Source organism: Pelobates fuscus, chromosome 5 (assembly GCF_036172605.1).
Source record: "Pelobates fuscus isolate aPelFus1 chromosome 5, aPelFus1.pri, whole genome shotgun sequence".
NCBI classification, from domain to species: Eukaryota; Metazoa; Chordata; class Amphibia; order Anura; family Pelobatidae; genus Pelobates; species Pelobates fuscus.
The window spans coordinates 291,723,271-291,751,136 of record NC_086321.1 but is presented as its reverse complement, the minus strand read 5'-3'; the positions used below and the strand labels follow the sequence as shown (position 1 = coordinate 291,751,136).

Genomic DNA, 27,866 nt, shown 5'->3' with positions numbered 1-27,866 from the left:
GTGCTGCGAGCTGCGAGCAGCCTCCCCTACTAGCCGCCCGCAGACCCCTGACACTCGGTGTGCCAGATTTTGAAGTTTTGAAACCTTGCTCTAGAATTCTTGCTAGAAGTTGTGTGAAGTTGTTCATCTCAGAATCTCTAATGAGACAAGTGATTTCTTTACTTAGGGTTAGTTAGTGTGTAAAAGAAAACAAACAAAAACATGTTTGTCTCAGTAGTAATGTAGCTCTTGGCTGAATGCAAACAACGGTAAGAGTACTCATCAGCGTAGGAATGGTCTCAGTGGTTTGCCTTGATGTTGTCAGCTGAGGAAACACTTCATGGCCATACAGAGCTGCTAAATTGTCTCTTATTTCAAAGTGTACACTTGGGACTGGGCTAATGTGTGTAATGTTATTAAATGAGAAGTGGTCAAAAGGTTGATTCCAAACTGTTGTAAAACTGTTTCCTGAAGCATGGGAATTGTAGTTCAATATCATCTGAAACATCACCTGAAACATTGTGTTTCTTCCAATCATCACTCCCACCATCTCTGTATATAACTCTGTTGAATACTATCCTTTGCTATATGTTAGTAAATATAACCTCTCAACATTTGCTGTTGTCCTATTTAATGTTTGTCAGATGAGGCTTATTTTCTTACTGTCCGACGCACTCTGCTTCTCAGGTTTCTCTAGTCCTCTCCACCAATGACTCCAGACCTGGTGACACAGTGGATTTCAAAGTGAAAGCTGCCAGAGCTAGCTGCGTGTGCGTATCCACTGTGGATAAGAGTGTTTATCTTTTACGGAATGGTTTTCAGATTACACCTGAACAGGTTGGAAATCACTTTGTGCAGTGCTTTGCAGATAATGTGGAAGATGTATAAAAGTGTCTCATCGAGGAAATATTGATAGTGTATAAAATTACTAGTTCGCAAAGTATGTGCCAGTGCAACAGCTTCTTCAAGATAGGTGTTTAATTGCTGAAAATATGTTAAAAAATAAATAAAATCAGGAAAACGTTTAACATTATTTTAAAATGACTTTTATGTACTCAAATATTCCAAAAAAATCCTGTATCTGTCTTTGTCTGCATTATCCTGTCCAATTTGTATCTGATCTCATTACATAGTGAAAAAGATGTCTAGGTTGAAAGACAACCCTGAAGACATTCTTTTATACTGTTGATCCAAAAAGAAGGCAAAAAAAACATACCTATGTAGCCATACAAAAAGGAAAACTATTATTTCATGACTTCATAATGGCAATCCGATTTCTCCTTGGATTCTGTTTACATACTTATCAATTATATCATCCACGTTTTTTTCTTTTTTTTTTTTAATATATATATATATATATATAAATATATATATATATAGAGAGAGAGAGAGAGAGAGAATCTGATAACACAACCTCTTTAGGCAGAGTGAATTCCACAGCTTTATTGTTCTTACTGTAATGAAGCCTTTCCTCTGCTGTAAGCGAAAAGGCCTTTCTTGTCTGTTGTATATTCCAGCTAATGATTAGTTTTTCTGAACCTGTATATATTTGTATTGTGCTATCATATTCCCTCTGAGGCACCTTTTTCTAAAGAAAACAAATTCATTGTTTCTATCCTTTTCTCATAACGAATGTTTTCCATCCCCATTACTAATTTTGTGCCTTGCCTCTGCACTTTTCTACTTCTGTAATATCCTTTTTTTAACCTGGTGCCTACAATTGGTGGGGTCTGTTTGTATTTCTACTAACTTCTTCATAGAACACAAATAAAGGAACACTATAGGGTCAGGAACACAGACATGTATTCCTGACCCTATAGTGCTAAACCCACCATTTTGGTGGCTTGCCCCCACTTAGCACCCTTAAAAGCAATTCAAACTCACCTTATTTCCAGCGCCTCACAGGTGTGCCGGCACTATCCCCGCTCCCTTAGTGACATCATCAGAATTGCAGATTTTTAGCCAATCCAATGCTTTCCCAAAGGGAGAGCATTGGATTGGCTAAAAAAAAAGCAAGGGGGCGAGGCCAAACGCAGTTTTGGCCAAACAGCAACGCCTCATAGAGATGCATTGATCAATGCATCTCTATGAGGAAAATTCAGCGTCCCCATGCATTGCGTGGAGACGCTGAACGGCAGTGCTGCCTACTGTGCAGCACTGCCCCGGGAAGCACCTCCAGTGGCCATCTGAGGAGTGGCCACTTGGAGGTGTCCCTATGGGTCAATGTAAACACTGCCTTTTCTCTAAAAAGACAGTGTTTGCATTAAAATGCCTGAAGGCAATGATTACCGGTATACTCATCAGAACAACTACAGTAAGCTATAGTTGTTCTGGTGACTATAGTGTCCCTTTAAGTTAATTTGGCATGACCTGTCTTTAATAAAACCACGTTGATTCCTGCAAACGATAATTTTGTTCAAAATAAATAAATCAATACAGGGGCGGACTGAGAACCCTCAGGCCCCCCGGGCAAAATAAATCAAGGGCCCTCTTACAGGCCCCACCCATACTCCGCAGCAAGCACCACCCATGTCCCGCCTCCATGCACCTCCTCCAGCCACACCATACACAATCTTTAGACACAAGGAACAAAAGTGCAATAATCCCTTGAAGGCCCCAGTAGAGACTACAATTGAGGGCTAATGGGCCATGGAGGGGGGGTCTTTCTAGCAGAGGCTATCTCAGTGTCCTTTAGAGAGTGTGTTAGAAAGAATTTCCTCCAGGTCCCATTAGAGGCTACAATGGAGTCTAATGGGGCCTGGAGGGGGGTCTCTCCAAAACTCTGGTTCCTATTCACAATATAGCAACACAACATAGCTCGCTGATACCTAGGCCAAGTTGGCTCCTCTTACCTTAATTACTGTTGCTGGAAGGCTGTGGGCTTACTGGCTGCGGCTGGCAGGCTGTGGGCTTGCTGGCAGGCTGTGGGCTTGCTGGCTACTGTTGGCAGGCTGTGGGCTTGCTGGCTGCGGCTGGCAGGCTGTTGGCTTGCTGGCTGTGGCTTGCTGGCTGTGGCTTGCTGGCTGGCAGGCTGTGGCTTGCTGGCTGCGGTTGGCAGGCTGTGGGTTTGCTGGCTTTAAGCCTAACTGGTGGCCTGTGGGCTGGCTGGCTGGCTACTGGCCGGCCTGTGGGCTGGCTGGCTGGCTACTGGCCAGCCTGTGGGCTGGCTGGCTGGCTGGCCGGCCTGTGGGCTGGCTGGCTTGCTGGCTACTGGGGCACTCATAGATTATTTTAAGAAATAATCCATGCACAATAACCACTACTGCTCTGTGTAGTCGTTATTGTGCCAGGAGGGCCGGGCCCCCCTCCTAGAGTAAGTAGTCAAACCGTTTAAGAACAGTTTGACAACTTACCTGGGGTCTGCTGGGATATGAGGCTGTAGTAGGGTATAGGAGCAGTGGTGCAATGTGTAAGGGGTGCAGTGTGTGTGAGGGGGTGTAGTGTGTGAATGTGTGGGGCAATGTGTGTACGAGGGGGCTGTGTATGTGTGTGGCAATGTTAGTATGGGGGGCTGTGTGTGTATGGGTGGGCAGTGTATGTGTATGTGTGAGGCAATGTGTGTAAATGTGTATGGTCTGTGTGGGGGCAGTGTGTGTGTATGGGGGGCAGTGTGTGAATGTGTATGGTGTGTGGGGGCAGTGTGTTTATTGGGCTAGAGTTCACTCTCACCACTGCGACCACCAGGAATACCTGGTGATCACAGTGTTGAGAGTGAACTCTAGCCCGTAGCTCCAGGGCTAGAGTTTACTCTCGCAAGAGCCGTAACGTTGCCGTGGTAACCGCGGCAACGATCTGTGCTCGCGCAAGAAGGACCCAGAGGAGCTGCAGGCTGAGCTCCCGGGTCCTCTCTTCCTCCCTCCCCTGCCGGCTGCCCGCACAGTGCCTGCGGACAGGGAAGGGGGCAATTGCCCTCCTCTTACTCCCCCTCCCCCTCTTCTTACCCCCTCCCCCTCTTCTTACCCCTTCTTACTCCCACTCTCTTCTTACCCCCTTCTTACTCTCCCCCTCTTCTTACTCCCCCCTCCCCCTCTTCTTACTCCTCCCTCCCTCTCTTCTTACTCCCCCTCCCTCTCTTCTTACTCCCCCCTCTTCCCTCTTCTTACTCTTCCCTCCCCCCTCTTCTTACTCCCCCTTCCCCCTCTTCTTACTCCCGCCTTCCTCTTTTACTCCTCCCTCCCCCTCTTCTTACCCCCTTCTTACTCCCCCCCTCCCTTCTTACTCCCCCCTCTCTTCTTACCCCCTCCCCCTCTTTTTACCCCCCCTCCCCCTCTTCTTCCCCCCTCCCCCTCTTCTTACCCCCTCTCTTCTTACCCCCCCTCCCTCTCTCTTCTTACCCCCCCTCTCTTCTTACCCCCTCTCTCTTTTAACCCCCCTCTCTCTTCTTCTTTTAACCCCCTCTCTCTTTTACTCCCCTCTCTTTTAACCCCCCTTTCTCTTTTAACCCCCCTCCCTCTCTCTTTTAACCCCCCTCCCTCTCTCTTTTAACCCCCCTCTCTCTTTTAAGCCCCCCTCCCTCTCTCTTTTAACCCCCCCTCCCTCTCTCTTTTAACCCCCCCTCTCTCTTTTAACCCCCCCCTCACTCTCTCTTTTTACCCCCTCCCCTGTAGCGTGGCCGAGCTGCTGTGCGGTCCGCGGCGGTGCCCGGCCGGAGTGATAGGAAGGTGCACACTGTGCACCTTCCTGTCAGTCCGGCCGGGTACAGGAAACAGAAACTTCTGTTCCGCGCGGAACAGGAGTTTCTTTTTCCTGTACCCGGCCGGACTGACAGGAAGGTGCACACTCAGTGTGCACCTTCCTATCACTCCGGCCGGGCACCGCGGACCGCACAGCAGCTCGACCACGCTACAAGGGAGGGGAGGTGAGAAGCTGCAGCCGCCTGAGCGCTCTTAAGAGAGCGCTCAGGCGGCTGCAGCATTTAAAGGGGCGGGCGGGCCCCCTGATGGCGGGCCCCGATCCCGGCCGGGCCCTCGGACCATGTCCGAAGTGCCCAACAGGTCAGTCCGCCCCTGAATCAATATTATCCCTTAACAGCTCTTCAAATACGTTCTTAAACACCGATGTAAAGCTTATGGGTCTTTAGTTTCCGGGTTGATCTTTTGAACGCTTTTTACATATATGCACCACATCTGCTTTTCGCCAATCCTCCGGTGCAATTCCTAAAAGAAAAGTAGTCAATCATTTGAGTACAGATGGTTTACCATCTCTCTCACCTTGTTGTTTAAATGTTTTCCTCTTTCTTTTAAATACTACAGTCTCTGGTACAATTTAAATCAATCTTTACAATAATTCAACATCCTGTGTCTGCCTGGCCATCCTTGGCTGGATTATACAAACAGTCACTATATGAGAATACAGTGGCTCTTTTTGTTTTAATTTCTAATCTTTTTACCTATTATGCTGGCGCAGAATCAAAAATAAGACCAAGTACCTGTAGTTCAAAAAGAGCTGCTTTATTTAAATCCCCTATATATCCAGTTAGAAACTGTACTGTAACTTGACTCCTAGTGTTGCTTTGTTTATTTGATCTATTCAACATGTGTTATCTTACATTCTGCATTAATCAGATATTTCAGGAACTGGCAGAGTTTGATGTGTCTGATGCATATGGGACCGGGAAGGATGAAGGCCATTTTTGGTGGCCTGGAATGGGGTCTCGTAGGAGAAGACGTTCTTCTGTGTTTCCTTGGCATTGGGACATCACCAAAGATGCACGATTTGCTTTCACAGTAAGTCCACTGAATAAAATACAAGTACTTGTATGTCTTTATTCCTTGTTGTTTTTTAGAGGTTTATTCACTAAACCAGGTATTGTAGAGAACTAAGAATGGAATTACAATTTTTAAAGATCCATTTGCAATAGAATTTTAGACTAATAGCTGACATGGAGATTTTGGCATAATATTTGTTGTTCCATTATCAGTTCCTGTCATGTGGTCTGTTTAAATTATATATTTGTCTGTTAACCTATTTATCGCTCTGTCTACTTATTGTTGTAGATTACATGCAACATTAAACATACATTAGATAGATTATGTTGTTACATGCATACTTTTAAACTTTTAAATCATTGGTGATGCTATTATCAGAGTTTATATATACCAAGCACACCGTTTAGTTAATCTCTACTTACCCTGGGGTAGCAAATGGCCATAGTTATACCAAACATGGAGAAGCACACTCTCTGGGATTTTTCAATCAAATGTTTTACTACTTAACTCAAAAAGCAGGTATTCAACTATATATAGTCTTGAGAAATATCTATATCTCAGAAACACATTTATCCATTTACCCTATACAGATTTGTATTTAATGAAATAAAATGAAGCATTTAGTCTAGTGTGCACTTGGTTTGATGTAATTGAATGTCATTGAGCTGTTTTTGTTTATATTTTGTTTTGTTATTATTGTCTATAGGAGGCAGGACTGGTTGTAATGACGGATATTGTGAGTCTAAATCATCGCCAGAGTGGGGGAATGTACACAGACGAGGCTGTGCCAGCCTTCCAGCCACACACAGGGACACTAATGGCTTCATCCCACTCCAGAATTGCCCCTCGGTCAGTGAGCAGCCACCTGATGTAATACCTATCAGTATATAAATACTGCAGTATCATAATCTGTAAAATGCAGACATATCGAATATATTTACGTCAAATAAAACACACAATGGAGGTGTTAGAAAACCAATGCTTATCACAGACAGGCGAAAGATTACAAAAAATATGGAGACCTTTTGTGATGTACTTTTGTAAACAGCCAGCAATGCATGACTGCAGTCAACTTTGGCTGACTGATAAGCGTTAATTCTTTAATTGACAAAAAGTGGTTTTCATTGAAAGGGTTAAATCACTACAAATGGTTGTTGCATTAGGCTCAGTCACTCTCACTGTTGATACTTTTGTATGGAAAGGTCGAGATGGACACTATTCAGGGGTTACCATATTAACGAGACGTATCATCTGCTCCATCCATTGTCTCAGTATTTACTAATTATATAAATATATATGTATACGCTCTGATTTGAAGGTGTGTCAGTCTGCAAGGACTTGACTGTGGAGCATCTGGTGGGTTCACGACTATTGTGTGTTAAAACAAATGACTAACTTCAGGGACTAAAAACTGCTGCAAGGATTGTCAAGACAATGCTACTCATTGACTGCAGGAATTGGTATCGGGCGCTGAAGTCACACTGTGATTGGCTCAGTTCATGGTGATAAATAACTCCGACTGTTATGGATTGATAAAAGAGGGCAGTCCCATTATTTAGAGTATGAATATGCACTTTTTTGCCAGTTAACACGTACCGTAATCTGAATATTAAAAGAAACGATTCATTATAGTATAAGGTTGAATGATCATTGAATAAGTGTTTTAACCCCACACCTTGCTTTCGTAAGCAAAGCTGCACGAACAACAGTCTTCTCCCTTTTCATGTGTTCCTCATTCCCGGAGAACAGCCTCTATTATGACATTACCTGCATACAACCTGTATGTATCTATCCTGTCCCATTCTTTTCAATTCTTGTGCCTTTCTTCTAAAGCTCTAAAGTTAAATTCTTCTTCTTTGGGAATCAATCCTTGCCAGGGGTCAAGTCCTGGGGAAAAAAGTGTGGGAACTCCCCCCCCCCCCCCCCAAAAAAAACCAAAACACTTGTATGCATTTATAAACGCGTGCACACACATACACTCACAGAAGCACACATACTCAGACACTCACACAGTGGTGTATTTTAATTTTGTGCTGCCCTAGGCATGACTATACCTGAGCACCCCCCTAACCTAAATTTACCACCCCTTCCTGGCAAGGGCGCACCGCTTCCTGATTAAGAACCCACCCCTTCCTCTTAAGACTCCACCTTTTCCTGTTCCTTTTAAAGAAATACTATAGTGCCAGGAAAACAAAGCTGTTTTCCTGGCACTATAATTCCCTATAGTGCCCCCGTCCCCCACTCAACACTGAAGGGGTTAAAATCCTATGGGTAATTAGCAGATGCTGGATGTCCTCATGCACAGGGTGGGGACGTCCAGCATCAGTTAGGCGACTTTTGGTCACCTAACCACCCGAAAGTCCCTCTAGTGGCTGTCTGGTAGACAGCCAGTAGAGGTGGAGTTACCCCTCAAGGTAATTATTGCAGTTTCTGAGAAACCGCAATAATTACACTTGCAGGTTTAAGGGGACTGGGACACTGCACCCAGACCACTTCAATGAGCTGAAGTTGTCTGGGTGCCTATAGTGTCCCTTTAAGCACACTCTCTGACAGACACCCACACTGGCAGATACACACTGACAGTAATACACGCACTCAATGACAAACACACAGACGTCACTGATTTGACACGCACACATTCACTGACACACACTCATTCATTGACAGAGAGACACACACACAAACACACTGACAGACACACACACTAAATGACAGACTCTCACTGATTTGACAGACACTTACAAACATACACTAAGAGAAGCACATACACGCAAACATACACTAAGAGAAGCACATACACGCAAACATACACTAACAGAAGCACACACACGTGCATACACTAACAGAAGCACATACACTCATACGCACACACACGTGCATACACTAACAGAAGCAAATACACGCAAACATACACATGCATACACTAACAGAAGCACATACACTCATACACACACGTACATACGCTAACAGACGTAAGTACACTCATACACACACACTGACACAAACATACACTAACAGACATAAACTAACAGACATACACACACACATACACACATACACACTAACAGACATACACACACATACATACTAACAGACATACACGCACATACACTAACAGACATAAACACATACACTAACAGACACACAGACATACACACACACACTAACAGACACACACATACACTAACAGACACACATATATACAAATAATTAATATTATTAATATTGCACACCCACCCTCCCTACCTTTTAGGAAACCTGTCAAGGGGGCCACCTGATTGCTCCTCTCTCCCCCCCCCCCGGCGGGCGGCTCTCTCCCGGTCACACACGGCGAGGGAGCTGTGTCCTCTCTGCTCCCTCTCGCCGCGTGGGTTGTCTGCTGATGCAGGGAGCCGGAATATGACGTCATATTCCGGCTCCCTGCATCAGAAAACGGCACGCGGCGAGAGGGAGCAGAGAGGACACAGCTCCCTCGCCGTGTGTGACCGGGAGAGAGCCGCCCGCCGGGGGGGAGAGAGGAGCAATCAGGTGTCCCCCCCATGACAGGGAATACAGGGCATTGGGGGCGGCATTTTTTTGCCGCCCCCTGAGTGCCTGCAGGGGGAACGGCGTTCCTGCTGTGAAAAAAGTGCAGGAACGCCGTTCCCATGCGTTCCTGCAGGACTCGAGCCCTGATTCCTTGCTCTTCTATGCCATTCCCAATGTATCCGCTTCCTTTCCTTGTAGCCTTCACCCTCCTATTATTCATGCCATCTCCCATTTTTCACTTTACATTTATCTTGCATGCCTTTTTAATATTCTTTCTGTAAATGCATTACTTACTTTCATACTTCTCATTACATCTCCACACTATCTTCCTACCTTGCATTTTCATGCCCCCATGTCCCCTTTTTCCTGGAATATATTTTCTTGCATTGTTCTCACCGTTCCCTACAGCAAGAAGATACATTAAAATCTAAGGCTTAATTTAAAACTATTAGTTTTCGCTATTTATAAATAAGGAATCCTTTCAGTTTCCAAATAATAGGACGTTTGCTGCATTAACTTTGTCCTCAAATAAATTGTGGTAGGACCTGGGTGTGCACACCTATACTGGATGCACAGGCGTTTGTTTTTTGGTTTCAAATAATAGGACAGGTTAGAACATAAAAGAAGAAAAGTTTGATTTTGCTCTGCGGGCTTGATCTATGTGTGTGCATGTTATTAGAATATTATATATTTCACTTGTTTCCAATGTATTTGTATTGTGTGTTTCTTATTTTTTTTTTTCATTATACAGAACTGAGAGGAGGAAGAGAACTTTCTTTCCTGAAACCTGGATCTGGCATTGCTTTAATGTTAGGTAATCAAAACAATCAAATTAATATGAATGGAGTACATAAATGTTACAACACACTTAAAATTACCATACTGTCCAATTTAATTTAAAATTCTAAATCAACCAATGAGAACAATACTATTCAATCACACCGTTTTTTCTATATTTAATGCTGTCTTATTCTACAAACCTTAATAAACTTAAAGGTTTAAAAATAATACCAGGAAGTATTACTTTACTGAGAGGGTAGTGGATGCTTGGAATAGCCTTCCAGCTGAAGTGGTAGAGGTTAACACAGTAAAGGAGTTTAAGCATGCGTGGAATATGCATAAGGCTATCCTAACTATAAGATAAGGCCAGAGACTAATGAAAGTATTTAGAAAATTGGGCAGACTAGATGGGCCGAATGGTTCTTAGCTGTCGTCACTGCCGTCTTTGTTTAGGAGATGCTGATTGGCCAGGGCTGTGTTTTACTTGTGCTGACTCTGCCTCCTTGACAGTGTCAGCCAATCCTATGGGAAGCATAATATATTGGTTTGCCTTGACTTTACTATCCTTCTGGTTGTGCTGTGTTGAACAATTTTAGGAGACCCTGTTGTTGCCTTTCTGTTCTCCCTTGCTGCTTGCTGTACATTTTCATAATATTCTGCACAATGGCTGTCTCTGAGGACATAGTGCTTGCTTATTAGATCCATAAGAGTTCAAATGGGGTTGGTACGCATCCTAACTCTGTTCCACAGGATATAGAGATATTATAGATTTTCACACATTTTCTGCTGCACTCCAGCTCCAGACACATTGACACACATTAGATTGTACATGAGAATAAATAATAGAAAAGTTGGCCTTAGTATAATTTCTAATAATTGTGGATTACCATTTGAGTTTTTGAATGTGAATAGTATTAATTTTGCACAAGTCTCCAGTAGGTCAATACTTGGGTCCTGCAGCTTACTGGGAGTTTGGCAGAGGGCTAATGAGGTGGTAAGGATACTAGATATTAGTTGGTGTACCCACTGAGCTATAAACTGTCTTCATTTCACAGTGAAGCCACTGGTGAGGCAGAGTTACACATGGAGGTCCCAGACTCTATTACCACATGGATAACCGAAGCAATTGGCATGTCTGAAGAGAGTGGGCTTGGAGTGGCCAAATCTGCTCACCTCAAAACCTTCAAACCATTCTTCATTGACTTCACGCTGCCCTACTATGTAATACGAGGGGAGCAGGTCAAAATACCACTTACAGTCTACAACTATCTACCTGTTAGCGCAGAGGTAAGAAATATTATTAAAGTGGTGTTGTATCCCTTAAGCAGAGTGCAGGAAAGTCTATAAAATAATATAATATATTATAATATATATACTAAGGATTTTCATTATTTCATTTCCCATATGTCATAAATCACCTTTGTTTTTATAATGTATTCCTTATTTATTTTATTTTATAATCCATTTGCATTAACTTAAACATTTATGCTGAAAAGGGATAACATCAATTTTGTCAACTTCCACAAATTCTTCTTAACAAAAGTCTCACATTACTTTTATTAATTTCGTAACCCACCTCTGTATTTTTTCCACTTCAATAATTTCCTTTTTGAAAATTGGAGCAAAAAACGTGTTGCATATTCAAGGGTGGAGTGTTGACATTTTGTTATAAAAATGTATCATTTTAGTTTTACAATGTGAGTCAATACCCTTTTCGGCACGATAATTCTTACAGGTCCCTAGACACTGACTAATATTGCATGCATTTGTCTGTCTACAGTTATTTCCAAATTCTAATTTACTGATATCCATAACACATCCATAACTCCATTAAGAGAAGTTGTATATTTATGTATTTCCCAAAGCGGATAACTTTGCATTTGTCTCTGTTGAATTACATTTGGCACTTGCTTACCTGGTCTCAATTATTTTATTAATTTCTTTTTTATGGATGGTTTATCCTGTTCAGATTTTGTTGGTGTGCCTAATTTGTCTTTTTAATTCCCGTTACACACAGTGATGTTGCTCCTTCTTGTTACCTCCTCCCACCCGTCCTCAAGACGTCTTCCTTTTGTACTTTGTCTTAAAGCTCCTTTGTTACTAAAACAATTGTTTGTACCACAGTTCTCTGATATACCAACCAAAAGACCTTTAGATTATACATTATTCTACTGCTTTACAAAAACCTTATTAGCCTACCTCTGTTTGCTGCTTTTGTGATCAGATTGTTTATTGGCTTCAGCTCAAGGGTTAATTTGATAGCCCCTTCCACTTATAGTTACTTTGTTGACCACTAAAGGAACCAAGACCACTTCATCTCAATGAAGTGGACTGGATACCCTGCAATAATTAAACACACCTCTAGTGGCTGTCTTCTAGTAAACCTCAACTTTTATTACTTTGGTGGCAGGGGGCAGCACACCAAATTAGGTAGATTAAAACTGTAATGTTAGGAATACATGACTATATTCCTATTGCTATTAAGAGTATTTTAGACTCTGTACGTTCCTTTATGTTCCTCCTAAAATCAGCCCTATCTCATGCTGCAAGACCAACCCTAATGTGTTCTAGAAATCACATTGTGACAAAATACATAGGTGGAGGTGTTATTTTCTTTAGTGTTACGGGGAACTCTGGGTTTTCAATCAAGTGGTGTTAAAATTAGACACAGTTAGTGTACACCTCTGTGCACTCCTTTAGCTTTTCATTAACATTTTTGTTCCTTATCTCCATATGCACGAAAACGGAGCCATTAGAACATTGAAAAACCTTAAAACCCTGGCACCCCTGACCACAAAAGACGTATTCAGATACATACAAGTATCAAGGACTTTGACAAAAATCCAGAGATTCGAAAAGCAGCCCAAATCCCAATGACGTTTTACGAACAACTGTGCACTTCAGAAACCGAATAGAAAGGACTGATAACAACCATATACGCACAACCCATGCCCCAGACCGGGACGTCAAAGACCCTAGATATATCGGACAATGGGAGACTGACTTGGGACAAGAACTGGAGGGAGGGGATTGGGCAGACATATGGGAAGCAACCACGAAGACCTCAATATGTGTACTACAGCAGGAGCAATCATATGGTGCTTATGAGGTGGTACACCACACCAGTGCAGTTAAACAGAATGGGTAAAACCACGACTGACACATGCTGGAAGGGGTGTGGAAACAAGGGCACGTTTGTGCACATGTGGTGGGAATGCCCAAAGGTCAGCAGATTTTGGAAGCGAGTTCAGAAGCTGCAGACAGACATCTTCGAGAGACACATAGACCTAGATCCATCTTACTATCCAACCCATCCAACAGCCTCCCCAGGAAGGAACAACAGCTCCTAGATAAGGTTACCCTGGCGGCCAGATGAGTCTTAACCCAGTCATGGCTGAAACACACCGTTCCCTCGACCAATTATGTAATAGTGAAAGTGAAAGATACATACCTAATGGACATACTAAGAGCCCAGATCAGAAACACAGATAAAAATTTCCAAAAAATTTGGCAGCCCTGGGAAGATTACGCTAATGAATAAACACCCTCAGATTTCATATGATCAGTGACCGTGGACCGAGGGGAGGGCGCACCCCACCGCGTGCCCCACTGCTCACTATGCACCCCCTCTATACACAATTCCTCACCAACCTTTTACACAAAATCAAGAGAACTACACGAAACCAGTACCCATGGGCAGTGATGTATCAATCGCAAGGCAAACAAGACATTTGCCTTGGGCGGCACTTTGCAGGGGGCGTAAAAAAAGCCGCCCCAATCGCCCAGGCAGATCCCTTGTTTGCCTCGTTTCCTGGGGGGGCTCAAGAGCTGGCCGGCTGGCAACTTTTGAGCTCCCCCCCCACCCCCACCCCTGAGTCACTAAGAGGCGCGCAAGGGAGCTGAGCAGGAAAATCAGAGCTTCCTCGCCGCCTACTTAGCCTGTCTGCCCCCTGCCTGCCTGCGCAGCAGCCACACTGAACTGCAGGTAAGTAATCCACTCCAGCTCTCCCAGGGAGGCTGGGTGGATTTAAATAAAAAATAAAAAATAAATTTGTGAGTGTTGGGGGGAAATGTGTGTGTGTGTGTCTGTAAGTGTGTATGTCTAAGTGAATGTGTGTGTGTGTGTGTCTGTCAGTGAGTGCGTCTGTCGTTCAGTGCGTGTGTCTGTCAGTGTGTGCAAGTCTTTCAGTGTGTGTCCGAGTAATAGTGTGTGACTGCCTATCAGTGTGTCAAATCAGTGAGTGTGTGTGTATGTCATTGTTTGTCAGTGTACATGAGAGTGTGTGTCTGTCAATGAGTGTATGCATCTATCAGTAAGTGTGTGCATCTGTCAGTGAGTGAGCGTCTGTCAGTCAAAGTGTGGCCGTGACAGGAAGGGGTGGGGACAATTTAAATTAGGGGGGGTGCCCGAGCACCCTCCTGCCTAGGGCAGCACAAATCGAAAATACACCACTGCCCACGGGTCACAACACCAAGGTACCACTCTTACAAACGGAGCATAGAACTGCAATACTGTATAGGAAAAGGCAGCGGTAGCTCCAGGGTGACTGGGCCACGTAAACATTACTTACACCATCAATCGTATATCACAACCGAGGTAACACTGGAAAACTATCTAACTACCGGCAACTATTGCCTACTTCCTCTCATGCCCAAACTGACTTTCAGTACTAAACACAAGAAAGGTAACAAGTCAAAACTTGTATAGGCACGTAACTGGGTGCAGTCTACGTACGAAACAATGTATACACTCCTCAGCTGAACCTTTTAACAGGCAGACAATGGAAATGTGTACTACAAATGTTCAACTTAACTTATGACATTCGTCACTATATAAAATAGACAGGTTCCCTAAATAAAGATTTTCAAATAAATAAATAAAGAAAGAAAAAAAAGAGTACAGATAGATAATACCCTGGATGTGCGGTAAACAGAGACACGGAAGTACCGGCCGCCCCGCCACCCAGCCCTCTAGGGGAAACTCGGTCGGGGTCACGGCTCATAGCCCACAAAGGAGCCCTGGCCAGGGGGACTACTGGGAATGCCCGCGGGGAGGGCCCGCGCCACCCGAACGATCGTAACACCACAGCTCTGGTGTCAGATATTGTCTATGCTCTAGACTAGAGGGTACTGGTTCCTTTATGCACTACACATAATTAATTTGTGTTCTCCTCAACCAACTTTACATATGTTTAACTATTTCTGTTATGTACATCAAATATAAAACCTTCATGGATGTGATCATGCCAATCACCTTAGTAAAATTTAACATGTTTCCTTTCTGTATCATAAAGCATATGTGACTACCATTTCTCGACTTTTACACAAGCCATATAATACTGACATGTCGCTTTCTATGTCAAGACATAAATAAAGAATATATATTTTTTTTTTATTGTTGTTCCTAATTGATGGTGGCATGGAGCTTCCCTATTCACAGTTGCTTCATATGTGCGTGTGTGCATGTATCTATGTTTAGCTTATATATTCTATCCATATAACATCTATATTAATTTCTTAAAGGTACACATTAAAATAAGCATCCCAAAGGGAATAAAATTTGTGGGATATCCAGGGAAGCAGCATCTGATCAGGAAGCTTTGCGTTGCCTCTGGGGAAACCAAACCCACGTCTGCTGTTTTTTCCTTCTCTGAACTGGGCCAGGCAAATATCTCAGGTGATACTCTATTTTTTCCAAGCTTTTCATAGAATAATTTTAATTATTTAGTAAAGCTTATCTAATTAATTGATTGAAGTGCTTTTATTTCCCATAAAACTATGAACACTACCAGAATTTTGTATAAATTTAGTATAAAGGTTAAACGGGAAGTTGATGTAATTGATACACCACCATACCACAATTTAATTGGAAGGACTGAAGCTTAATATCACAGCAGAGGAAAGGTCGAAGACACTGCTAATACATAATTCAGGGTTAGGGAACCTTTGGTACTCCATCTGGAGTGCCAAGGGTTGCCTACCCCGTTCTCATTTAAAATGGAGGTTCACCAGACTGTGTAGTACATTATAGCTTACAAACACTTTTACGAGGTCTTTAGTTTTTGAACCTCCCTGTTCTTATTTAAGGGAAATAACTATCTCACCATCTCTATTGAATACTATGAACGTGATTCCTCGGAATTAAATTAAAAGAACACTATAGTCACCTAAATTACTTTAGCTAAATAAAGAAGTTTTAGTGTATAGATCATTCCCCTGCAATTTCACTGCTCAATTCACTGTCATTTAGGAGATAAATCACTTTGTTTCTGTTTATGCAGCCCTAGCCACACCTCCCCTGGCTATGATTGACAGAGCCTGCATGAAAAAAAAAACTGGTTTCACTTTCAAACAGATGTAATTTACCTTAAATAATTGTATCTCAATCTCTAAATTGAACTTGAATCACATACATGAGGCTCTTGCAGGTTCTAGCAAGCTGTTAACATAGCAGGGGATAAGAAAATCTTAATTAAACAGAACTTGCAATAAAGAAAGCCTAAATAGGGCTCTCTTTACAGGAAGTGTTTATGGAAGGCTGTGCAAGTCACATGCACGAAGGTGTGTCTAGGGTTCATAAACAAAGGGATTTAACTCCTAAATGGCAGAGGATTGAGCAGTGTGGCTGCAGGGGCATGTTCTATACACCAAAACTGCTTCATTAAGCTAAAGTTGTTCAGGTGACTATAGTGTCCCTTTAATTTTAGATAGAGCTGCACTGGATAGTATAGAAACAATGGAAATCACTGAATATAGTATACCACCTCCTTTAATGTTTTGGTGCGCGTTTTAGGAAACATCTTCTCCTAACTACCTATCTACCCCACTGAATTTATATTCATCCTATAAATATTTCTAAATATGTATTCACTTAATAATATTCTTGTACCCATTTTAGAAATGTTTGGGTTTGCAAAGTGTGTCTTACTTGTACAAACAAAACCAAATAAACACTCCTAGCTGAAAATAATTAAATGTCTTGTTAAGAAGGCTAGACTGGCTCATGTAGACTCTAAGCATTTATTTTATTGATAGACTAATAGTGAAAAATGACAAAATAACCATGTCGTTCATTTATGAGCAATAGTCTATTGACCACAGGGGTCTTTGTAGCATACACGGTGGAGTTTCTTCAAATCTAAATTCGGAATCTTTTTTTGTTTGTTTGCATTTATTTTCCAGCCAGAGCTCTAGCATATGGTAGTTATAATTGTCACTCAGAGGGACCTAACGGCCTCAAGAACACCAAGCATCCAGAAGACACCTATGTTGAGAAGAAGGTTCCAGCTGGGAGTGACTTTGTACGTCGAAGCATGATGGTTGAGGTGAGTGCCACAGTGATGTTAGGGTGTCTATTACAATAGCAGAAAGATTATGCATGTATTAAGGGTATTTTTGAATATGTATGACATGGATTTTAAATTGAGTGGGAAAAGCATGTGACATATCTGCAAAAAAGAAAAGTGGTATAATAAAACTTCTTGGATAGACCCCTGGAAATAACATTTTTTAAACAAAATAGTGCTGATTTATATATTCATAATATTTTTTCTTTGCTTTCTTTTTTCTTTCCTACTTTCTTACTTTCTTTCTTTCTTTCTCAAAATATAGAGAACCTATGCCCAATAAAAGCTATTCTATTCAGATCTCCCACATAATTGTCAAAGAAAAAAGGGGCACGTTACAAACAAATATATATAAAAAAAAGCAACATCATCCAAGACCAGCACAGTCACTCACTAAACACTAACTTCAAAGCTCAGAAATGTAATCGTAACACGTGGCCTAGGCAGAAATAGTGGGGATTTATACCGTACATGATCATATCTTGCATAAAGCTGCTGCAAAACAGCAATGTATCCAATTTTTGTCAAGTTCTGTTGTAGCAACCTATTGCCCACTCTTAATTATCAGATTAACAGACTTACTTATGAAATCCATCCTCCTGGTCCTTTGTTACTGTAGACCTGTATATAGGACTCATTAGGGGAGGGAGGAAGAATGAGGGAGCGATGTGTTCAATGGAGGGAGTCAATATTAACGAGGGAGGGAGGGCACATTCAAGCTTCCCCTCGTGCAGGCACTATTTGCAAGGGTAGAAGTTGACACTGCCTGTTGCATGTATTTTTTTTGCACAGAATTGGCAAAAATGCACAAAAGTATAAATACCTCAGTATGTGTAGCATTTTAAACAGAATCGCCACACGTACAGCCTCATACCACCATTACCACATGTAAAAGCAGAAATGATGTTGGTTTGACTAACACGTTACTGTGTTATTCATACTCATCCATACTAAATGTTGTTGTTGTTGTTTCTTTTCTTTCTAGTGAGTTATAATGTGTTTGTTTTACCAAAGAATAGATTTCCATATTGTACATTTACTCACAAATTATTTCCGTATTTTGTTTTAGCCAGAAGGTTTAGCACGCGAATACACATACAGTGTCTTCTTCTGCCCAAATGGTAAGTTAAGGAGATACTGTTGAAACTTGATTGTTTTAAGTGCTTTTTGCAATACTACAAAAGCTATTGATTTAAGTATTTGCTTTGTTTCTGTGGGAATAGTTTTAAAGGGGAACATACTCTTTCTTTCATCAACTTTCAGAATAATACCTACTTGTATACATGTAGAATTAAATGTAAAGAGAAAAGCAATACATAAAGCATTATTATCTTCTCACAATGTAATTTCCCTGTGAATTTATTTAGTGTCTTTTTTGGCCTAGAGAAAATTCAGATTTCCACTCCCAACAAGTTTGAGTATCAGTACATACAGAAGCCCCAGCGGATGACTCATTTCGAGCTGACTGTTAAGGCTCACAATGACGCACATGTGGCATTGTCCTCAGGACCCCATGACATGGCTGAGATGATAGAGATTGTGATTGGGGGGCAACATAACTCCAAAACCTGGATATCTAGTAGCAAAATGGGAAATCCAGTGTCCAGTGCAAGTACTACTGGCATTTTATCCTGGGATGAGTACCGTGCATTCTGGATCAGCTGGAAAAATGGCTTAATACAGGTAAAATATTGCTCAAGAATGATTACCATTTCTCAGCTTAGTGAGGCACTAAGCATTTCTTCCTTATCTTTCCTTCTTTAGCAGAAGCAAATGTTAAACATAAACGATTACATTTTATCCATGAAAAAGTGGCTCTGTGATCCAATAGTGACACATAAGGTGTGAGTAATTAATTTCAATTGTAAGCATTAGAGGAGACCATAAGTAACTCCATACAACAATTTAATACATAAATGGAGCGTTCAAGCTGCAACGACAGTGATAAAACATAACTACATCCCTGCTGCTTCAGAGGGAGCCCCCCTGATTGACTGGAGCACCCACTAATTATATCAGATCCTTTCCAAACCTGATTTGCTGGAAGGCATTGGTGGAGGTAACTGGTGATCCAACACTCCTAGTAGATAGCATAGGTACAGCCTGCAGACTTACCTTCCATAAAACTTTCAAATTAAATGAAATGATGCGAAGCACTACAAAGTATGCCAATGGATATTTATTCCACTACTTAGTGGACACAGCAACGTTTCGACACACAAGCCTTGACAAAACACTGTGTTAGTGTAAATGTAGTTGAGTTTACTAAGTGGTGGAATAAATCTCATTTGGCATACTTTGTAGTGCTGAGGCTCATTTAATTTTACTTTGCTGGAAGGCATTACTGCGTGCAAAACAGTGTTATGATATATGATGCTTTTACCTAGCTTAAACAGCATTAGGAATTAAACAAACAAAAAAAAAGTAAAATGTATGGTCACTTAAAGAGGAACCGTTACTTTCCTGGATTTTTAATATTATCTTAACTTATCTCTATATTCAAGAAATATTTTTGAAAGGTGTGAAAAATTAGTGTCCTTTCCACCTGGTAGTCAGCATAGAAGAAGCTTACAGAGAAAAGCAGAAATGAAACAATGTTTCTCATTCTACTTTTCATTTACAATATTTGGATCAAGCTGGTTTATGATGTAATTTAGTAAATCTTTAAAGGAGCACTATACAAAACATGTACAAACATGTATTCCTGACCCTATAGGGTTAAAACCACCATCTATCCCCCTGTCCCCTCATACCTCCCTAAATATACTAAAATCTTACTTGTATTCAAGTCTGGAGCTGCATATTTTCTCCCGGTTTACTTTTGACCTGCCCACTGCCTGCCGATATCATCAGAAGTGGTAGCCTGATCCAATCACGATGCTTCTCCATAGGATTGGCTGAGACTGACAAAGAGGCAGATATGGGGCAGAGCCAGCACAATTCAAACACAGCCCTGGCCAATCAATGCATCTCTATGAGGAAAGTTCAGTGTCATGCAGAGGGAGGAGACACTGAATGTTTGGATGCGTTTTAGGCAGCCATGACCCAGGAAGGATCTCTTAACAGCCATCTAAGGAGTGGCCAGTGAAGTTATCACTAGGCTGTAATGTAAACACTTCATTTTCTCTGAAAATACAGTATTTACAGCAAAAAGCCTGAAGGTAATGATTCTACTCACCAGAACAAATTCAATAGGATGTAGTTGTTCTGGTGACTATAGTGTCCCTTTACATAGTTACATAGCTGAAAAGAGACTTGCGTCCAGGGCCGGACTGGGAAAAAACTTTTCCCGGGCATTTTTCAATAAGAGCGGCCCCCTAAGAAGGGGGTGGGGCCAGAGAGGGTGTGTTTTGTCATTACTACTGACAAGCACGCCCCCTCTCAAAGTGAGCATGTTGGTTCAATGCGCAGAGCCCCGCTGAAGAGCTCTAGCATTAGAAAAAGGCCCTGTATTTGTTCTGCGCAGCGCAAGCAAATGTAATAACATGCTTGCGCTGTGTTTGCTTTTAAATTGTCTCTGGTGTCTCGCAAGTGGGATACCAGAGGACAAAAGGGCCAGGAAAGTGTATGGTGCATGTGTTTGGTGCCTGCTTGTGGGATTGCGTGTGTGTAGAGTGTTGTGTGGTATTGTGTATAGGTCAATTTAATTTGTGTTTATGGTGTAATATGTGTAGCTAGGGGCTGTAGAGACTGTGTGTGTATAGGGGCATAGTGTTATAGGGGATGTAGCGAGTGTGTGCATACGGGCTGTAGTGTGTGTGTATAGGTGACGTAGTGTGTGTAGGGGTTGTAGAGAGGGTGTGTTTAGAGAATGTTGTATGTGTTTGCTTACAAGGAATGTAGTGTGTGTGTAGGTGGTGCAGTGTGTGTGTGTAGGAGATCTAGTGTGTAAAGGACCCAGAGTGTGTATAGAAGATTGTGTGTGTGTGTAGAGGATTAAGAATGCATATAGGGTAAGGGATCTAGCGTGTATCTGGAGCGTAATGTGTGTAGTGGTGCAGTGTGAGGGGTGCTGTAGTGTGTGTGTGTATATATATATATATATATATATATTTGGACATATTGTATGTGTGAGGTGCGCAGTGTGTGTGTGTGTGTGTGTAAGAGGGGGGTGCTGTGTGTGCTGTGTGTGTGAGGGTGTTTTTATCTGCCGTCACATTCTAGGTTTCTAATTTTCTTTGTCTGTTAACTCACTGAGGGTTATTTTATATATATATGTGTGGGAGTGAGGGTGCTGTCTGTCTGAGGGTGCCGTCTGTCTGAGGGTGTTGTGTGCGTCTTGGGGTGCTGTGTGCATCTGGGGGCGCTGTGTGCGTCTGGGGGTGCTGTGTGTGTGAGGGGGCTGTTATTGAATTTATTTTATGTGAGGGGGCTGTTAGGACATTTATTTTACGTGAGGGGGTTGTTAGTGAATTTATTTTAATATATATATTATTAATAATTTAAAAAAAAGTTATATTCCCCCCCTCCCTTCTTACCTTTAGCCTGGGAGGGGGAGCCATGCTGCCATCCTTCCCTGGTGGTCCAGTAGTGAGAGTGAACTCTAGCCTGTAGGCTAGAGTTCACTGTCGCGAGATCTGAGCGTTGCCGCGGTAACCATGGCAACGCTCAGAATCCCGCGAGAGGACTCAGCGGAGCTGCTGGCTAGAGCTCCGCCGGTCCTCTCTCCTGCCTCCCTCACTCCCCAGCCGGCGGCCGCCTGTAACAGTGCCTGTGGGCCGGTGGGGAGATCTTTGATCTCCACACCGGCCCATGAAGGCATACAGCGGGGCGCTCGGATAGCGCTGGCCCTGCAGGAGCCGGTCGGGGAGATCCTGTGATCTTCCCTGCCGGCCTCATGGCCATCGCGGCCCACGGGGCATTTGCCCGGTATGCCCGATGGCCAGTCCGGGCCTGCTTGTGTCCATCAAGTTCAGCCTTCCTCACATATGTTTTTGTTGTTGATCCAAAAGAAGGCAAAAAACCTAGTCTGAAGCGCTTCCAATTTTGCCACAAACTAGGAAAAAAATCCTTCTTGACCCCTTTAATAAATGTTTGAAATAAAATGGAGCATCTCATCAATGACACGAGTTCTACGGGATACTCAATGTTTTCTTCGGTGGTGTAAATTGTAAGATGTAAAAAAGATCAATTTTAAGGACCTCCTAACAGTTTAAGTTGCAACAATACATTTACATGTCATTTATTGCTTAGACGTTCTTAACTGTTCTCGTGTATGGTTCGCCTTTCTGTCCTTTTTAGTTTTCATGTAATAGTTTTGCTTTTTTAATATAAGATCATACATTGTTCATTGCTTAGCGCAGCCTTTAATGTCTGGAAAAATGTTTTGTAGTATATGAATTTTAGAAAGATGTTTAAAGGGTGTAGACCTCTCATGTGGCTTTCTTCTCTGTTCCCCACTTCCCCAGGTAGGACACGGGACGCAGGGCTCCAATGACTCTGTTATCGTAGAGTGGGCAGCGGCCAGGCAGCCTGACGTGAAGTTCATCGGTTTTTCCACCGGCTGGGGCTCCATGGGGGAATTTAAAATATGGCGAAAGGAAGAGACAGACGAAAATCACAATGAGGCTTTCACCCTTGGAGTTCCACACAATGTCATTCCAGGGTCTGAGAGAGCCACGGCATCCATTATAGGTCAGTATTATTATTTGACTTTGTTGTTGCATGTTATGTATAGGCTATTAAAAAACAATTTTTATAATTCTATGACTACATTTTTATTGGAAACACTTGCTTAGCTTATAGTTCTGTTAGTAGATTCATACATATTCAAGTGTGTGCAAAATCACAATATTAAGCCATCAAGGATCAATGGCATTCGATGTCATCATAACATCATAACATCATATCATAATCTAGTATTTACCTATCTAGTCTTTCTCATGAGCCAGACACTTCTGTTTGTAGTCTATTCCTAGACGGTTGCGACTTGTTCATGTGTTACCTTTTTTCTATAAATAAAAAAAGTGCAGCATCTCTTGATTTCTGATTGTATCATATATGTTATATGTCATATGCCTTTACTCACTTGTGTGTTTGACACTGCACTGCAAAAATAAAGATTGACAAAAAATAATTGGGGGTTGAGATAAGAGGGAGCAGGGTGAATATGGAAGTGATGACCATAGAGAATTAAATAATTATTGCAGCCATTTGTAACATGTTATGGGTGTTAACAGGGTGAGATCTCAAGCGGCTGGAGAACCATGCAACATGTTATAATAAAGCTGGAAATCCAAGCTTGTGTTGGTTTGAATGGCTGTAAAGTGTCCATATGTGTTAATGGTTCTTTTAGAAAAGGCAACAAGGCATTTTTTTTAATTCATTATATATAAATTTATTTTTATTATTGCAATTTGTTTTTATTACAGGTGATGTGATGGGTCCAACTGTGAGTAATTTGGATAATCTCCTTCGACTCCCATTTGGCTGTGGGGAGCAGAATATGATCCATTTTGCCCCTAACGTTTTTGTGCTGAAGTATCTTCAGAAGACCAAACAGTTATGCCCAGAAGTAGAGAGTGAAGCAGTGGATTATCTTTTGCAAGGTATATTTTCTTCTCAGAAAACAAATGTAGAATGTAATATAGAACGTATATTGTAATGGGATTGCAATGCTGTCCACTGGCCCCATTGGAACTGCATTTTTCTATCACTTAGTTTGATATTTTAAGTATTGGGAGGTCTGAAATTGGACATCCTTGTTAAAAATAATTTGCTAGCATAGTTTATTAATGAGAAATAGTAAGTATATTTATAGTTCTAAGTGCAGATGGTGTATAATACCCCAAAGTATATTATTTTTTAGGACAATATAGATATATGAAATTATATCCTACTGCACAGATGTTTCATATTTTTGAACTATACTATAATGAAAAATAATTTATATGTATGTATCTGCATTTATCACCGTGTTTCCTCTACAGGCTATTCGTTTAAAGTATGTTAAACTAGCATCTTCTAGCTTCTCAATACATTCCACATCTCTAATTCTGGTGGTTTTTCCATAATTTTGTTCTATACTGGGAAACCTGAAACATGTGTCTAATGGTTTTAATTCAAACTTATGTTCATGAAAGCTATACCACAGCATAAATTTTGAATACACCTTCTAGGCACACAATTTCACCCATTTCATAACATTTCACAGGGTACCAACGTCAGCTAACCTATAAGAGGCAGGATGGATCCTACAGTGCTTTTGGAGAGAGGGACTCGTCTGGCAGTATGTGGTAAGGAATATGAAAGTAGTGTAATGGTGAATCCTCCATGCATTTAGTCATGGTTTTAGATTTACTTCTGTCCATATTTCAGGCTCACTGCTTTTGTACTGAAATCGTTTGCTCAGTCTCGTGGCTTCATCTTCATTGACCCAGGGGAGCTTATTGCTGCCAAAGACTGGATCATTCAGCATCAGAAGAAAGATGGCTCTTTTCCTGCCATGGGACGAATCCTAAATAAAGACATACAGGTAGTAAAATTGCATATTGCCTGACACATGAGCAGGATAAATAAATTTTGGCAAAGAAAAAAGTAAAAAATAAAAACAAAAAGCAGTGAAATTGTAGAAGAAAGCAATACAACTTTAGGTATACAGCCTCCACCTATATGTATAACTCAAGATCATCCAAAGCATTTAAACACTCACTTAAATTTTAGTGTTGTATATGTCCTCAAAGTGTAAAAATTCTGGTCCAAATTAGGTGTCAGATCATTTTATTTTTCCATTGGCTAGGACTGTGACCCTGACCAATACGCCAATTAAGTATAAAAGGATTTGTGTCTGAACTTTTTATTTGTAGGGTGGAAACCATGGAAAAGTTGCTTTGACAGCATATGTTGCTGCTGCTCTTCTGGAAACTGGAATCACGTCTGAAGTAAGAACTACTGTATCTTTTAATACAAATTTATCATTATCAGACATCGACATTTTAACAACATACATTTTTATGATTATGTTAACTATATTATATAATCATAGCAAATTACATATCGCATAACATATGGAATAATTTGTTCATTTGTTTTTCTTAGGATCTCAAATCGTTATTAAGAACCATACGAACGCATGTTAAGACCTTGATGCAATAGCTTTGTCAACCTTCTCATTTGTTAATTTTTCCAGGAAGAAAGAATTGCGGTATCCAAAGCCAAACTCTTTCTAGAGTCCCACTTGTTTTCGGCAGATGATCCTTACACTACAGCACTGAGTGCATATGCCCTGACACTCTTACGCAGCACTTTTGCCCCTGTTGCCCTCCGGAAATTGAATGGCATGGCCATAACACAAGGTATCCAGTGTTGGATTCTTTAATCATGGTGGTATTTTTAAAGGACCAATAACTAAGCAAATCAACTGTGGGTGGTTTCACAAAACATTTAGACAAATTATCCTTAAATGCAGAGTGTTAGCAGTCCTTGACCTACATCTAATATACCCAAAGACAATAGATATTCTGTGCATAGATACTTATTTTTGCATGATGCAACTGTACACAGAAAGCTATGTTGAGAAAGGAAGAACAGTAATTTAAGTTATATAGCAGAAACATTTTAGTTTTAATACAAATTTGTTCTTGCAAACATTACTTTTGAACATTCATGCTATTTTGTTTATATGGTATTCCCTGAGCATTTAAAATAAGTTAATAATCATGCATGTTTGCCATCTCTCTACCTTCCTATGGTTTCTTTTTGTCTTCTTCAAAAGAAACACAAACTTGCTTTGATTTGCATGCAAAAATAACTCAATAAGTAAGAAAATATCTTTCTTCGATAAAATGCTGCTAAAATGTCCTGGCTCTTTTCTTCTTTATGATAGATGGCTTCACACATTGGAGTTTGACTGGGACCATGGCCGCAGAAGAGGACACGTTCATGGGATTTAATGATGGTCTATCACAATCAGGTAATATGATATTGCCATTCCAACCTTTTTTCAACCATTTTCAAGCATTGAGAGGATGGTTGCAGGCATGTCACTTTTTTCTGTATTTGGTACTTTTCTACAGTGTGAGATTGGGGTCACTGTTAACACTCTGTTATGGAGTGATTCTTTAACTGTAATGTTTCTTGAAAGATGTTCCTGGATTTTAATAGAGAATATTGTATGGTTTAGATATAACGTAAATACTGACGTTTGATACTGCAGATGTGTTAAAATGTTAGGAAGTATGATTTTACTGAGGGGGTAGTGGATGCATGGAATAGCCTTCCAGCTGAAGTGGTAGTGGTTAACACAGTGAAGGAGTTTAAGCATGCGTGGGATAGGCATAAGGCTATTCTAACTATAAGAAAAGGCCAGGGACTAATGAAAGTTTTTAGAAAATTGGGCAGACTAGATGGGCCGAATGGTTCTTATCTGCCGTCACATTCTATTTTTCTATTTTATTATATGTTTAGTTGTTTTGTCTGTCTGTCTTGTGTAAGTTTTGCTTGATTTCTTGTGTGTGTCTCTCTTTGTTTCAGTGGTTTCAGCAGAGGTAGAAATGACCGCATACGCTTTGCTGACTTACACCTTACTTGGAGATGTGGCCTCTGCACTTCCTGTAGTGAAATGGCTCTCACAGCAACGCAATGCACTTGGGGGTTTTTCATCAACACAGGTTAGTCAAGTATCATATATAGAAAGACATGTTCCACTTTCTCAAGCTTTCATTATCTATATTAAAACTTTTTTAACTATTTCTCTTTCATGGGGCAATTTTTTGTTAGATATGAAGTCATATTTATCAGGAAGTTCTCATTTTCATTTCCCTGAACTTCTAATCGGTACTACGTGGTCATCCATAACCAGGAGACACCTTCTGGTTCGCATTTAATTTTATGTTAGTCTTGCTCCTTTCTTCTAATACACATTTACCTGTCAAATCCCTTACCTGAAACATCTGAACAACAGTACCAACCGCTGAAGGTGTACCTAACCACTGCTGTTGTCATGGGTACATTTGTCTGCATATTCCAGTAAATTGCACAAACTGGTTCCTACAGTCTTGGAGCTGAATGAGTTATTGTGGGTGATTGAATATCTTTAAATAAAAACCAGTATCAGCGCTTAGTAGATATTCCCTTACCAACCGAAAATATGGAAAAAAGCAACAAACTATATTTGGATCAAATCCACAATGTTGTACAAAGAAAAAAAAAAAAAAATATATATATATATATATATATATATATATATATATAAAAGGATATATCCAAGTAATTAAGAAATTATAATGGTTGCACGATAGTCTGTATATTCTGAAGTTGGAATAAATCTTGTCCAATGCAACTTTGTATCCAACCTTAAATTATAAGAGATACTGACATAGTGTAATAAAGTAACACTAATTTGTTCCATTTAAATTTGCATTTAATACTGTTGCATGTAATACCGCAAGTCATTGGAAACTGCTGTACATTTGAAGACTGATATATTTTAAAACTTTGATACATTTTGAAAACTGTGTTACCTTTTATATCTTGAGGCCTTTAGACTGTGGTGCCTTTAAACTTTGACTTTTTGCACGTGGTTGCC

At 41.1% G+C, this 27,866-nt stretch overlaps 1 protein-coding gene across 1 annotated transcript in view; it reads left to right on the top strand.

Moving 5' to 3' along the window:
* Positions 1-27,866, top strand: part of CPAMD8 (C3 and PZP like alpha-2-macroglobulin domain containing 8) — a 140,303-nt gene that overhangs the window by 55,880 nt on the left and 56,557 nt on the right. Inside the window, exons 16-32 of the mRNA XM_063455440.1 lie at positions 667-816; positions 5,544-5,705; positions 6,394-6,536; positions 9,967-10,029; positions 11,051-11,282; positions 15,519-15,672; positions 17,178-17,320; positions 18,411-18,462; positions 18,726-19,024; positions 22,750-22,975; positions 23,713-23,889; positions 24,495-24,576; positions 24,659-24,815; positions 25,147-25,221; positions 25,470-25,635; positions 26,166-26,252; positions 26,813-26,949. Of these exons, the coding sequence (XP_063311510.1) occupies positions 667-816; positions 5,544-5,705; positions 6,394-6,536; positions 9,967-10,029; positions 11,051-11,282; positions 15,519-15,672; positions 17,178-17,320; positions 18,411-18,462; positions 18,726-19,024; positions 22,750-22,975; positions 23,713-23,889; positions 24,495-24,576; positions 24,659-24,815; positions 25,147-25,221; positions 25,470-25,635; positions 26,166-26,252; positions 26,813-26,949 (2,505 nt within the window). The remainder of the gene's footprint in view (positions 1-666; positions 817-5,543; positions 5,706-6,393; positions 6,537-9,966; positions 10,030-11,050; positions 11,283-15,518; positions 15,673-17,177; positions 17,321-18,410; positions 18,463-18,725; positions 19,025-22,749; positions 22,976-23,712; positions 23,890-24,494; positions 24,577-24,658; positions 24,816-25,146; positions 25,222-25,469; positions 25,636-26,165; positions 26,253-26,812; positions 26,950-27,866) is intronic.